Source organism: Danio rerio, chromosome 11 (assembly GCF_052040795.2).
Source record: "Danio rerio strain M-AB ecotype USA chromosome 11, GRCz13ab, whole genome shotgun sequence".
In the NCBI taxonomy this organism is placed as follows: domain Eukaryota; kingdom Metazoa; phylum Chordata; class Actinopteri; order Cypriniformes; family Danionidae; genus Danio; species Danio rerio.
This window is the reverse complement of record NC_141031.1, coordinates 14,657,007-14,669,865: the sequence shown is the minus strand read 5'-3', so window position 1 is coordinate 14,669,865 and position 12,859 is coordinate 14,657,007. Positions and strand designations below refer to the sequence as shown.

General features: G+C 37.5%; 2 protein-coding genes across 7 annotated transcripts in view; one reads left to right on the top strand and one right to left on the bottom strand.

Annotated features, from left to right (window-relative positions):
* LOC147834763 (uncharacterized) overlaps positions 1-8,045 on the top strand; it is a 64,812-nt gene extending 56,767 nt beyond the window's left edge. For 2 of the 3 annotated variants that reach the window (XM_087273518.1, XM_087273519.1), the window contains 3 exons: positions 3,435-3,502; positions 3,639-4,080; positions 4,189-8,044. In XM_087273518.1, coding sequence (XP_087129644.1) covers positions 3,446-3,502; positions 3,639-4,080; positions 4,189-4,280 — 591 coding nt within the window. In that variant the 5' untranslated portion in view covers positions 3,435-3,445 and the 3' untranslated portion in view covers positions 4,281-8,044. Of the gene's footprint in view, positions 1-3,434; positions 3,503-3,638; positions 4,081-4,188 lie in introns of all 3 variants that reach the window. The other variant, XM_087273517.1, reaches the window with a different exon arrangement.
* grin3bb (glutamate receptor, ionotropic, N-methyl-D-aspartate 3Bb) overlaps positions 1-12,859 on the bottom strand; it is a 195,793-nt gene that overhangs the window by 51,906 nt on the left and 131,028 nt on the right. The window lies entirely within an intron of this gene.

The following is a 12,859-nucleotide window of genomic DNA, read 5'->3' as shown; positions in this document are numbered from 1 at the left end:
TCAACAATGGTAACATCTCAAATGTTTCATGCTGCAATGCATGCTGGGAGTGGCACTGTACAAATATCCCAGCATGCATTGCGGTATAAATAAATGTTGTATAACGGTTTTCTTTATTTGTGTTTGATTCTGCTTTTGTTTATGTTTCGACTTTCAGTTGCCTGTTTTGTGAGTTAAACTGTTAATTTTGTTAAATTTTGTTAAATTTGTTGTCACCATTATTGAGGTTCATGTGCTGATTATTGATGTCTCTTTGAGTGCGATTTATACCATAGAGCAGTGTTATTGTCCAAGATATTCTTAAAAACTTCCAGAAATCATTGCCATATATATATATATATATACACATATAATGTAAAACAATAGATTTAACATTGAACAGGAGCAGTAAATTTTATTATACTAAATGAGAACAAACTCTGCCATTTAATAGCAACTTGAACATCACCAGATCTTATTTTTTCAGATTTAGGTTTTTGGCTGGCTTGCCACATCAAAAGAGCTTTTTAAACAAAGTTCTTAACAATTGCAGCAGCCAAGATATATAAATGTTAAAAATGGCAGGGCTAAGAGCCCAACTAAAGCAAACTCTGTTCTCCATGATGGTGACGTAAAACGTTAACCTTTCTCTCAAGAAGAACTTTAGTAGATGTTATACAAAAATACATGTATTAAGTAATAAGTGTAGCTGGTGATGATGTTTGTAGAGTTGTTTAATCATCCGCTGATCATTTAAATGATTTAATCATTTGTTGTTCTTCAGGTTATTTCATTATAAAGCTGACTAAAGTTTTGTATGTTCTGTTCTTGTTTTTTCCCTTCAGTATTTCTTCATTTGTTCATTGTTAATCCTCAATTATCATTTAATTAGTCAGTTAATTAATGAATTTACTTCAGCTTTGCTACATGTTTCTTGAACACTCAGTAGTGTGGACACTTCAATTAAAACTGAAGTATATGCTCTGGGGTTTAAAGGGTTAAAGGTGTGAGAGGTAAAAACACAGTGTAAAAATGTATTTTAACAGTAATATACTGTTAATTTACACAACGGAAATAGACTGTTAAAAAACAGTATATTGCTGGCAACCACAGCTGCCAGTAGATTACTGTTAAATCAAGGAAAAAACAGTATTTTACTGTAAAACCTGAAGCTAATTTCTTCTGTCTGTCACCGTTGTGGAGGAGAGTAGAGCCAGTGAATGAGTTAAAGATGAACAATGAACTGCTGATGTTATTCTGCATGTTTCTCTATTTAAAGATAGCGGCTGTTTAGTTGCTGATGCAGTCAGAATCTCTCTGGTGATTCCAGATTTACATGTATGTGTGCTGTTGTGAAAAATAAGACATTAGAGTTAAACCGAACTTTTCTAATTAACTAAAATAAGTTATCATTATAAGTATGCTTCTAAGCATATATAGCACATTACTTCATAAACTCATTCAGCAGTTGACCAAGTTGAGGCAGTTGCTTTCAGTGAGCAAAATGAGTTCACTTGAGTATTGTGTAAATCAATGTAGTCCATGTATTTTTACAGCAACATACTGTAAAATAACAGTACATTGCTGGCAACTGCAGCTGCCAGTATTTTACTGTTATTTAACGGGACAATTTTTAACAGTGTATGATGAAAACCTACCCTGAGAATGAAGACATACTGAGGAAGTACAAGGCTTTGGAAAATTGGATGTGGAGAGTGGAGTGCCACTGAGAAAATAATATTGCTCCTTTAATCTGGAATGCAATATTTATGTCACATGATTTCACATTACATAAAAGCATCCATCTTCTGCATACATAGTGTGCAGTGAAGAGGACCCCAAGCAATTTTTTTTAATCTTACAAATATAGTTTTATCATGAATTTTAAGTCATAAACTAACACTGTTTTATTAGGCTACATCATAGGCTGTAACGTTTTATTCTTTATAATAATAATTGTTGCATAATCAAACACGCTGACAAGTTTTTTAATCCTTGTTAATGAATATGAAATGTAATGACAGTGATGATCACAATGAGTTCTTTGAGTGGGCCAAAGAGGCTGAACTAAACCTGAATAATTAGTCAAATGAAAGAGACAGAATTGATTTTAGAAAAATAAATGCCTCAGAGCTGAAACCTGTGTGTGTTTATGAAAAGAAAGTTGAAAGGGTACAGGAGTATAAGTGTCTTGGTCTTTGATACTACACATTCCAGCAAAACACAGAGCCTTTTTATGCTACCTTTATTGATGGTATCTTAAGTTTTTCTTTTCAATGCTGGTACTCATCAATTTATCTATTGAAATAACAATTATCTTAAGAGTAGTTATGACTTGCTCTAAACAAAATGGTGTGTCTCTGCAGAGTCTAGCAGCGTTCTGTGAGTAGCAAACTAAGAAATATAAGTATAATATAAACTACACTCACTGGTCACTTTATTAGGTACACCTGTCCAATTGCTCGTTAACTCAAATTTCTAATCAGCCAAACACCTGGCAGCAACTCAATGCATTTAGGTGCCAGTTGCCTGGTCTAGTACGTTTTGATTTCTGCTGCGACATTTGGATAGTAGGGTCAGAATTTGGCTTCAACAACATGAAAGCATGGATCCATCCTGCCTTGTATCAATGGGTCAGGCTGGTGGTGGTGGTGCAATGGTGTGGGGAATATTTTCTTGGCACACTTTGAGCCCATTAGTACCACAGCCTACCTGAGTATTGTTGTTGACCATATCCATCCCTTTATGACCACAGTGTACCCATCTTCTGATGGCTACTTCCAGCAGGGTAACATGCCATGTCATGAAGCTCAAAACATCTCAGACCAGTGTTTTGATCATGACAGTGACTATGTTTACATGGACATCAGTAATCGAATTATTTGCCTTAATTTATTTAAGACAATAATAAGATTAAGGCGTTTACATGAGTTGCTTTTTTAATGTTTCTTTCATGATCCTGTTTGACATGTTATACCAAATTATTTGATTATTGTCATTGAGTCACTGAGCTATCCGCATTTCCTCTGGAGTTTCATGTAATTTCAGGTGTTTCATTATTAGTTTGTTAACTTTAACTGCAATTTGGTACTTTCAATTTCATTCGGGCATGCCCCCCGTGACAAACAAAATATTGGATGCAACTGTGAACTGCTGGAAGGCTGTTGTTTTAATGGAAGTTCATACCACATGCTGAATGGAAGAAAAAAAAAACAATGTAGGTGTCTGTGGTCTGCACTAACTCCGTAGGTGCAGAGTGTCAAACAGCTATGTGTCTGTGTGTGTGTGTGTGTGTGTGTGTCTGTGGACTGTCCTGTCACAAAACACGTTGAAATGCTCTACATGATGATAATATTTCGATTAAGGTGTTTACATATCTGTTTTGCACTTTACTAATGCGGCTAAAATCGGCATATACTCCACATGTCTTAATTTGTCTCTGTCCTTGTGTGCAGGAGAAGCATCGATGGAGGCGTTGGAGCAGGAGCTGGAAGAAGTGGTGTCCCAGATCCGTGCACTTTCGGTGAGGCGGACGCGGCTGCAGAAACAACGGGCGTTGCTTGTTGTGCCTAACGCTAAGGCGCCTCATCATCTAAGGTACGTGGAAATTACAACCACATCACTCCCTCTACCTCAACCCCGCATCCTTCTCTATCCAGGCCCAGTGCACCCGGCAACCATGGCGCCTGGGTGCAGCTCGTAAGGTGCTTGCCAGATCCCGGGGCAGAAAGTCTCCTCCTCCCGTGTTCGAGATCTCCACGGAGAACCGATTCCCCCCTCTCCGCGAGACGGGACCCGATGTGGCCATCATCGGTGACTCGATCGTTCGTCACGTCCGTGCCGCCTCCTCAAAAGGTAATAAAGTATGTACTTTCTGCTTTCCTGGTGCCCGTGTAAGAAATATTTCTACACAGATTCCAGCTATCCTGGGCGCTGCCGAGAGCCCGGGTGCCGTTGTCCTCCACGTGGGGACAAACGACACCGGGCTCCGGCAGTCGGAGATCCTGAAGAAGGACTTCAGGAGCCTGATCGAGACGGTTCGACGCACCTCGCCAGCCATGCAGATCAACGTTTCAGGGCTGCTTCCTACCTACCGCCGAGGTAATGAAAGGTTCAGTAGACTTTTTGCTCTGAATGGCTATTAACATGGTGTAAAGAACAGAAATTGCTCTTTGCTAATAACTGGAATCTTTTCTGGGACCGTCCTAGGCTCTTCCGTGCTGACGGTCTGCACCCCAGTCGAGCCGGAGCTGAACTCCTGTCGGACAACATCTCCAGATTACTTCGAACCATCTGACTAGCAGGTAAAAATTCACAAAATTCACATTATAGCCACTTAGACTCTGGTTCGTCCCACTTAAACATCAGTAATGCACATCTGGCGAATCCTATAGAGACTGTGTCTGTTCCTCGTATTATTAGATTAAGAAATAAACGTACTGTGTGCTCCAGAAAAAAAATCCATTAAGAATCAAACCAGAAAAACCGGTAAAAAGTGAAAATACAAATTTCGTAAAGCTTGGTCTCCTAAACATCAAGTCACTTGCACCTAAAGCACTTTTCATAAATGAAATAATGACAGAAAACAATCTTAATGCACTCTGTCTCACTGAAACCTGGCTGAAACAAAATGACTATATTAGCTTAAATGAAGCAACTCCTCCAGGATTCTTATATAAACATGAGGCTCGTCAAACTGGTCGTGGTGGTGGAGTTGCATCAATATTTAGTGATTTCCTTAATGTTAATCAGAGAAACGGACTTATGTTTAGCTCCTTTGAAGTATTAGCGCTTAATGTTCAGCTTCCAGAAACTATGCAAAAACCTATGTTATCTCTCGCTTTAATCACCATATATAGACCCCCAGGACCCTATGTCAATTTTCTAAAATAATTTTCTGATTTTATTTCTGACTTACTAGTCAAAACTGATAAAATGCTAATTGTAGGTGACTTTAACATCCACATAGATGACGCTAACGATACATTAGGGCTGGCATTTATGGATTTAATACACTCACTTGGGCTAAAGCAAAACGTTGTGGGTCCAACCCATCGCTTAAAGCATACATTAGTTCTAATTCTGTCTCATGGAATCGAGGTTATTGACATAGACATTATACCCCAAAGTGATGATTTTACAGATCACTACCTCTTACTATATAAGCTGTGTTTACCTGAAATGAGCAAACCCGCTCCAATACTCCGCCCTAGTAGAACTATTGTTCCGTCAACCAAAGATGAATTTATAAATAACTTACCTGATCTCTCTCTATTTCGTTATGCACCCGCAAACTCAAATGATCTTGATGTAGTAACCAGCAGTATGGATGCCATCTTTACTAGCACACTAAATACTGTGGCACCCATCAAATTAAAAAAGGCTAGAGAGATTAAAACTACACCATGGTATAATAGTCATACTCGTGCGCTCAAAACAGCAACCCGCGCCTTGGAACGTAAATGGAAAAAAACTAAATTAGAGGTCTTTAGAATTGCGTACAAAGACAGTCTGTCCAGCTATAGGAGGGCTCTAAAATCTGCCAGGACCGAGCACCTGCGCAAACTGATAGAAAATAATCATAACAATCCTAGATTTTTATTTAACACCATCTCTAAATTAGCTAATAATCGGTCATCCTTGGAACAAACTACTCCACCGCAAATTAGTAGTGATGACTTCATGAATTTTTTCAGTAATAAAATATAGGCCTTTAGACAGAAAATAGTAGATGCCAAACTTTCTGCACCGGCTTATACTCCAAATCCTGTAAATATTTCATTAAATCATAATAATAACCTACATTGCTTCAAAATCATAGAACATGAAGAGTTAGTAAAAATTACAAATAGCTCTAAACCAGCTACGTGTATGCTGGACTCAATTCCAACAAAATTACTGAAAGAGCTGCTACCTGCTATGAGAGAACCTCTTCTTAACATTATTAACTCTTCCTTATCTTTAGGCCATGTTCCAAACTCTTACAAGCTAGCTGTTATTAAGCCTATTATTAAGAAACCGCAACTAGACACCAACAACTTAGCTAACTATAGGCCTATTTCTAATCTTCCATTTATGTCTAGAATACTAGAAAAAGTTGTTTCCACTCAATTATGCTCTTTTCTGCAGACGAACAATATTTTTGAAGTGTTTCAGTCAGATTTCAGGGCTCACCACAGTACAGAAACCGCCTTAGTGAAAATAACCAATGATTTACTCTTAGCTGCTGACCGAGGGTGCGTCTCGCTATTAGTTTTACTCGATCTTAGTGCGGCATTTGATACCATTGACCACAATATCCTCATAAATCGCTTAAAGTCTACAGGTGTCCAGGGACAGGCTCTACAATGGTTTAAGTCATACTTAACTGACCGCTACCAGTTTGTGAATCTTAATGGACAGCCTTCACAAATCTGCCCAGTAAAGTATGGGGTTCCTCAAGGATCAGTTTTAGGCCCTTTACTGTTTACAATTTACATGCTACCTCTGGGAGACATTATTAGAAGACATGGGATCAGCTTTCACTGCTATGCAGATGATACTCAATTATATATTTCCACTAAACCTGACGAGACGTCTGAACTTTCTAAACTAACTGAGTGTATCAAAGACATCAAAGACTGGATGACCAACAATTATCTTCTCTTAAACTCCGACAAAACAGAATTATTACTTATTGGGCCTAAATCTTGCACACAGCAGATCTCGCAACTCAATTTACAATTAGAGGGATACAAAGTTAGCTTTAGCTCTACTATAAAAGATTTGGGTGTCATATTAGACAGCAATCTAACTTTTAAAAACCATATATCCCATGTCTCAAAAACTGCCTTCTTTCATCTGAGAAATATCGCTAAATTACGAAATATGCTATCCATCTCAGATGCAGAAAAGCTAGTCCATGCTTTTATGACTTCGAGACTGGATTACTGTAATGCTCTATTTGCTGGCTGCCCAACATCCTCTATTAACAAACTTCAATTAGTACAAAATGCAGCAGCCAGAGTTCTGACCAGGTCTAGAAAATATGATCATATAACGCCAATTTTATCCTCCCTACACTGGCTGCCTGTTAAGTTTCGTATTGAATTTAAAATATTACTTCTCACCTATAAAGCTCTAAATAATCTACAGTAGCTCGTGTTTATCTAACCAACCTTCTGTCTCGCTACAAACCAACTCGCTCTTTAAGATCTCAAAATTCAGGGCTTCTGGTAGTACCTAGAATAGCAAAATCAAGTAAAGGAGGTCGAGCCTTCTCTTTCATGGCTCCTACACTCTGGAATAGCCTTCCTGATAACGTCCGAGGCTCAGACACACTCTCCCAGTTCAAAACTAGATTAAAGACCTATCTGTTTAGTAAAGCATACACTCAATGCATCACCTAGCGGGTTCCACACTGGCTTCTGCATCTTGCTTTTATACACTATGAACAGCAGCTACGCTAATTATTTTCTTTATTCTCTATTTTCACCTGGGGATACTCATCCTGAGGTCCTCAGATTATGCGGAGTCACTGATTGGATCCAAGACCAGCGACGTGATGATCCCAAGGATTCCATATCCGGGACCAGGCCGTATCCTGAGCTGCTGCTGCGCTGATGGTCGTGGGGAGTGGAGAACATGAGTCTGATTCCAGCGACGCTCCAGGGACAGACCAGTCTTCTCTGAGGCCAGCTTCCAGCTTCCACCGCGGTGACTGAAGCTCTGCACAAGACTTTTGGCCAGCGGAGAAATTAAAATGGTCGTACCTAACTGAGTCTGGTTCTCTCAAGGTTTTTTTTTCTTCACTCCCATCAGGTGAAGTTTTTTTTCCCTCTCCATTGTCGCCACTGGCTGGCATGGTTCAGGATTGGTAGAGCTACGCATCGATGAATTTGCTCTTCAGTGTTTGAACTCTCAGTAATGTTTTTAAATCACACTGAACTGAGCTAAACTGAACTGAACTTAAACACTAAAAACTGAACTACACTGTTCCAGTTACTATGACCATTTATGTGAAGCTGCTTTGACACAATCCACATTGTAAAAGCGCTATACAAATAAAGCTGAATTGAATTGAATTGAATTTGATTTCTCTTTAGTTTAATTATGACCTTAATCTGATTAAATTACTCAAAAATTGCTGTTTACATGGTAGATTTCTAATCAGAGTACTGTCTCAATCACATTAAATTAAAATTATTAGTGTCCATGTAAACGTAGTCAATGAGTTTACTGTCCTCAATTGGCCTCCACAGCCAACAAATAGAGCACCTATGGGATGTGGTGGAACGAGAGATTTGCATCATGGATGTGCAGCTTAAAATCTGCAACAGCTGCTTGATGCTATCATGTCAATATGGACCAAAATCTCTGAGGAATATTTCTAGTACCTTGTTGAATCTATGCCACAAGAATTAAGGATGTTCTAAAGCCAAAAGGGATCCAACTCGGTATAGGTGTACCTAAAAAAGTACCTAAAAAAGTGGTCGGTGAGTGTATAAGTTTAATATAAACTATTAGTAAAGTATAACAGAAGCTGACTCTTTTCCACTGAAGGTATATTGATATCATTTTATTTTGATGGTTCCTTTAACACATTTTGTTGATTTTAAGTTACATTGCGACCACATTAGAATACTTCTCATTAGAGTATTAGTATACTATAACTTTTGGGTTAGGATTGTGTACTTAAATTTCTAATAGTCAGCAGAATGTCTGTTAGAGGAAGCATTTAGTCTAGTAATACATCTAATGAGAATTAGTTGGCATGTACAGTAGTTGCAATGTAACTTATAGTCAATAAAATGCACAATAGCGACCATCAAAGTAAAGTGATAGTGGCTTATTTTAAAGCAATGCTCTCTGTAAGAAGATTTAGAAGCATTTAATCTAATAGATATACATTTACTTTTGTTCCAGAGACGATTAGGCTTTATAATTAAACATTTTAACAAGTTTTTTTTTTTTTTTTTTTTTTTGTATTTCATGTATTTACGTTTTATTTCTTCCATGAAATTTATTATGTAGCATTCTGGGCTGTATTTTTATTTTAGAATTGTATTATTCTTGTGTTAATATGTTTTATGATGTGTGCCATTTGATGCATCTGCCCTAATTTACCTGCCCTTTGTGGGATTAATAAAGTTGTAAAACTAGTAATAGCTTTCCAGTAATTACTAATTAATAATAATTGCTTCCAAATGAAAGGAATACTATTACAAAAGCTATTATAATAAACACAGATGTCAAAATACAACAACTATTTACCCTGTTTAAAGCTTTATTCTCTTCAGCTTAGTCTTATTAATTATCAAGGGTCACCAAAGCAGAATGAACCGCCAACCAGCATATGTTTTACACCGCTGATTAATGCTGCCAATTTAATTTATTCAGTTCACCTATTGCATGTCTTTAGATTGTGGGGGAAACCGGAGCACCCAAAGAAAACCCATGGGGAGAACATGCGCACTCCACACAGAAATGCCATCTAAACCAGCTGAGCCTAGAACTAGTGACCTTCTTGCTATGAGGCAACAGAGCTAACCCCTGAGCAACCAAGTCACCCCTATCAAAGCTTCAGCAAATTGTTTCATTTGATGTCAATTACACAGAGGAATTCTATAACTATAGTACACAGATTTAATGATTATCCACATCCCTTAAGTGCCAATTTCTAATGTACATAACATACATACATATTCAATCGCTTTATGATTGAATAACATTAAGCAAAGCACCTGTCTCCTGATGATGAGGATAAATCACTGTAGTGTTTAATGCAATCTCTGCATATGCAGCTGAATAAATGTTACCCAAATCAACTAACACCATGTCCCCGCAGCTGTTGCTTTTAGACACCAGGGGCTTGAGGCTCATCAACGTTTTATCATCATATGCACAAACACACATCTTATGACTTCCAGTGCAGTATGTGCATATGAATGCAGAAGAGTCCCAGTTTTTGAAAGCCTTTCTGGTCATGGTGAGAATCTATTTGATGTTAAATAAAAAGACAAAAAATGACCTAACGACATTGAGTGTTATTTTGGAATTTCATTGACTTTTCAAATGATATTTAGATAAATATAGACAAAAAAAAAAGACAAAAAAAAAAAACATTCATTTAAATATATGACACAGGACAAGAAAGTGAATCCTTAGTGTCAATTGTTTAAAAATTTATATACTGTGTGAATAAGCTTTTCATTGATATATGATTTGTTATGATATGACAACATGCCACTTCATGTTTTTTCTGATCGGATAGTTATGTGATCATGATATGGGCAGGAGTAAATGCCCCAGAAATGCTTTCGAGAAATAAATTTGTTCGCTCTGACGAATTCAGGAGGTGGTTTCCAGGTGAAACTGAACAGGTCTAAATGAATTTGGGTGTTGAAACCACATATGTAAAAAAAGGAGAGTGCACATGTTGTGGGCATTTTACAATAAATTGTATTTCTTTACAGAATTTTCCTTTTTTTCCCCACAGTTTAAATGCAAATTTCAACAGTAATAAAATGTAATTTAATACATTTTTACCATAAATTCTGTTCTGCATTTTACAGTTTTTGCTTGTAATTTTGTTAAAATGGTTATTTTCTGTAATTTAATGGAACATCTCTGGAAGCCCTGCTGTGCCAGTCTTTTAACCGTTTTTACAGATATTTATAAAGTAGACATTCAATTTCTAAATACCCTTTATTTAACAGAGATTGGTTTTAGTTGAGTTTTTTTTTGTTTTGTTGTTGTTGTAAAAATAAGGATTAATTCAGTACTTTTTATTTTGTTATTTTACATGTAAAAACTGTACATTAAAAGTAAATTACTGTAAATTTACAGAGCAATGTTACAAAACAACACATTAAAAATGTACATTTACGGAGATTAACCTGAAAGTTGGATGTTTTTCTGTGAATTTTTTCCATAGTTTAAATGCACTTTGTCAACAGTAATAAAGTGGAATTTAATGAATTTTTGACTGTAAAGTCTGTTCTGTATTTTATTATTATTATTATTATTTTTTTTACAGTTTTTGCTTGTAATTCTGTGGATTGGTTATTTTCTGCAATTTAATGGAATATCTCTGGAAGCCCTGCATGTGCCAGTATTTTGACCAGCTTTTACAATTTTTTTTTTTTTTTTTTACAGTGTACATGACAGTCAGATATGCAAGAGCCAAGGACATATAGAGAGATTTTAAGAGGCAGGGACTCAAGTGGAAAAGGGCACTTTTTAAAAATGCATAAAATCCCCCTAAATTCACAAAACACTTACCCTTAAAAGGATAGTTCATCCAAAATGGTAAATTCTATCATCATTTACTCTCCTTGTTCCAAACCTGTTAGACTTTTTTCTTCTGCTGAACACACAAAAAGATATTTTGAAGAAAGCAAGAACCTGTCTCCATTGACTTTAGTATATCATTTTCCTCCATATGATTTCAGGTTTTTAGCATTCTTCAAAATATCTTCTTTGCTGTTCAGCAAAATAAACAAACAACAATTTGGAACCCCCTTGAGGTTTAGTACATTTAGATTTTTGGGCGAAGCATTCCTTTTCAAACTCTGTTGAACAAAAAAAAATATTTTGAAGAATTTTAGACACTGATAGCCACTGATTTCCAGAGTAAGGAAAAACTACTATAGAAGTCAATAGCTAGCCTGCATGCACATCATTTTTTTATAGTTCAGAGAAAATACATAAGAAACAAGAGGCCATATCATTTACCATGAAATTTTAGGCCATATCATTTACCGTGGCTCAGTTGGCATTTTTGCGTGGAGTTTGCATGTTCTCCCCGCCCTCGCGTGGGTTTCCTCTGGGTGCTCCGGTTTCCCCCACAGTAAAAAGACATGCGGTACAGGTTAATTGGGTAGGCTAAATTGTCCATAGTGTGTGTGTGTGTGTGTGTGTGTGTGTGTGTGTGTGTGTGTGTGTGTGTGTGTGTATGTGGGGATGTTTCCCAGAGATGGGTTGTGGCTGGAAGGGCATCTGCTGCGTGAAAACGTACTGGATAGGTTGGCGGTTCATTCCTCTGTGGCAATCCCGGATTAATAAAGGCACTAAGCCGACAAGAAAATGAATGAATGAATAAATTATTGTGAATGGCCATACACTCAAAGTGCTTCAAAATCATGAGAGTAAGTCTCTCTTCACCACCACCAGTGTGGAACAAGAGGAGACGCAGCAGGCACCTGTAGCCTATTTCTGTGAAAAGAAAGAAATAACAATAGAATAATATTGTGTTTCATTTATTTACAAAGGCAGATTGTTTTGTTTTTGGGTGAGTATGTTATACACAAATAAAATGCTTTATAAGTTTGAAAGATGTCTTGTGCATATCTGTATGACAAAAATACATGTTTCGTTTAGCCCACACTGAAAGTAATTACAGAGCCTGCCTTGTTTAAATGCCAAACATGATACATAGCAGGGACCCCCAAACTCAGTCCTGGAGGGCCGGTGTCCTGCTGAGTATAGCTCCAACCCCAATTAGACACACCTGAACCAGCTAATCAAACTACACTAACTAGCATGCTAGAAACTTCCTGGCAGGTGTGTTGATGCAAGCTTGAGCTAAACTCTGCAGGACACTGGCCCTCCAGGATCGAGTTTGGGCACCCCTGATGTACATATCAAGCAGCAACCTCCTGCTCTCCCTCATAAAGCCAATACAGAGGTAACTAAACTGCAATTCATCAACTTGCCTTTGGGTGTTATATTAAGTTATATTGGGTGGCGCAGTGGGTAGCATGTCTGCCTCACAGCAAGAAGGCCATTTGTTCAAGCCTCGGCTGGATCAGTTGAAGTTTCTGTGTGGTGTTTGCATGTTCCCCCCGTGTCCATGGGTTTCTTCCGAGTGCTCTGGTTTCCCCCACAAGTCCAAAGACAT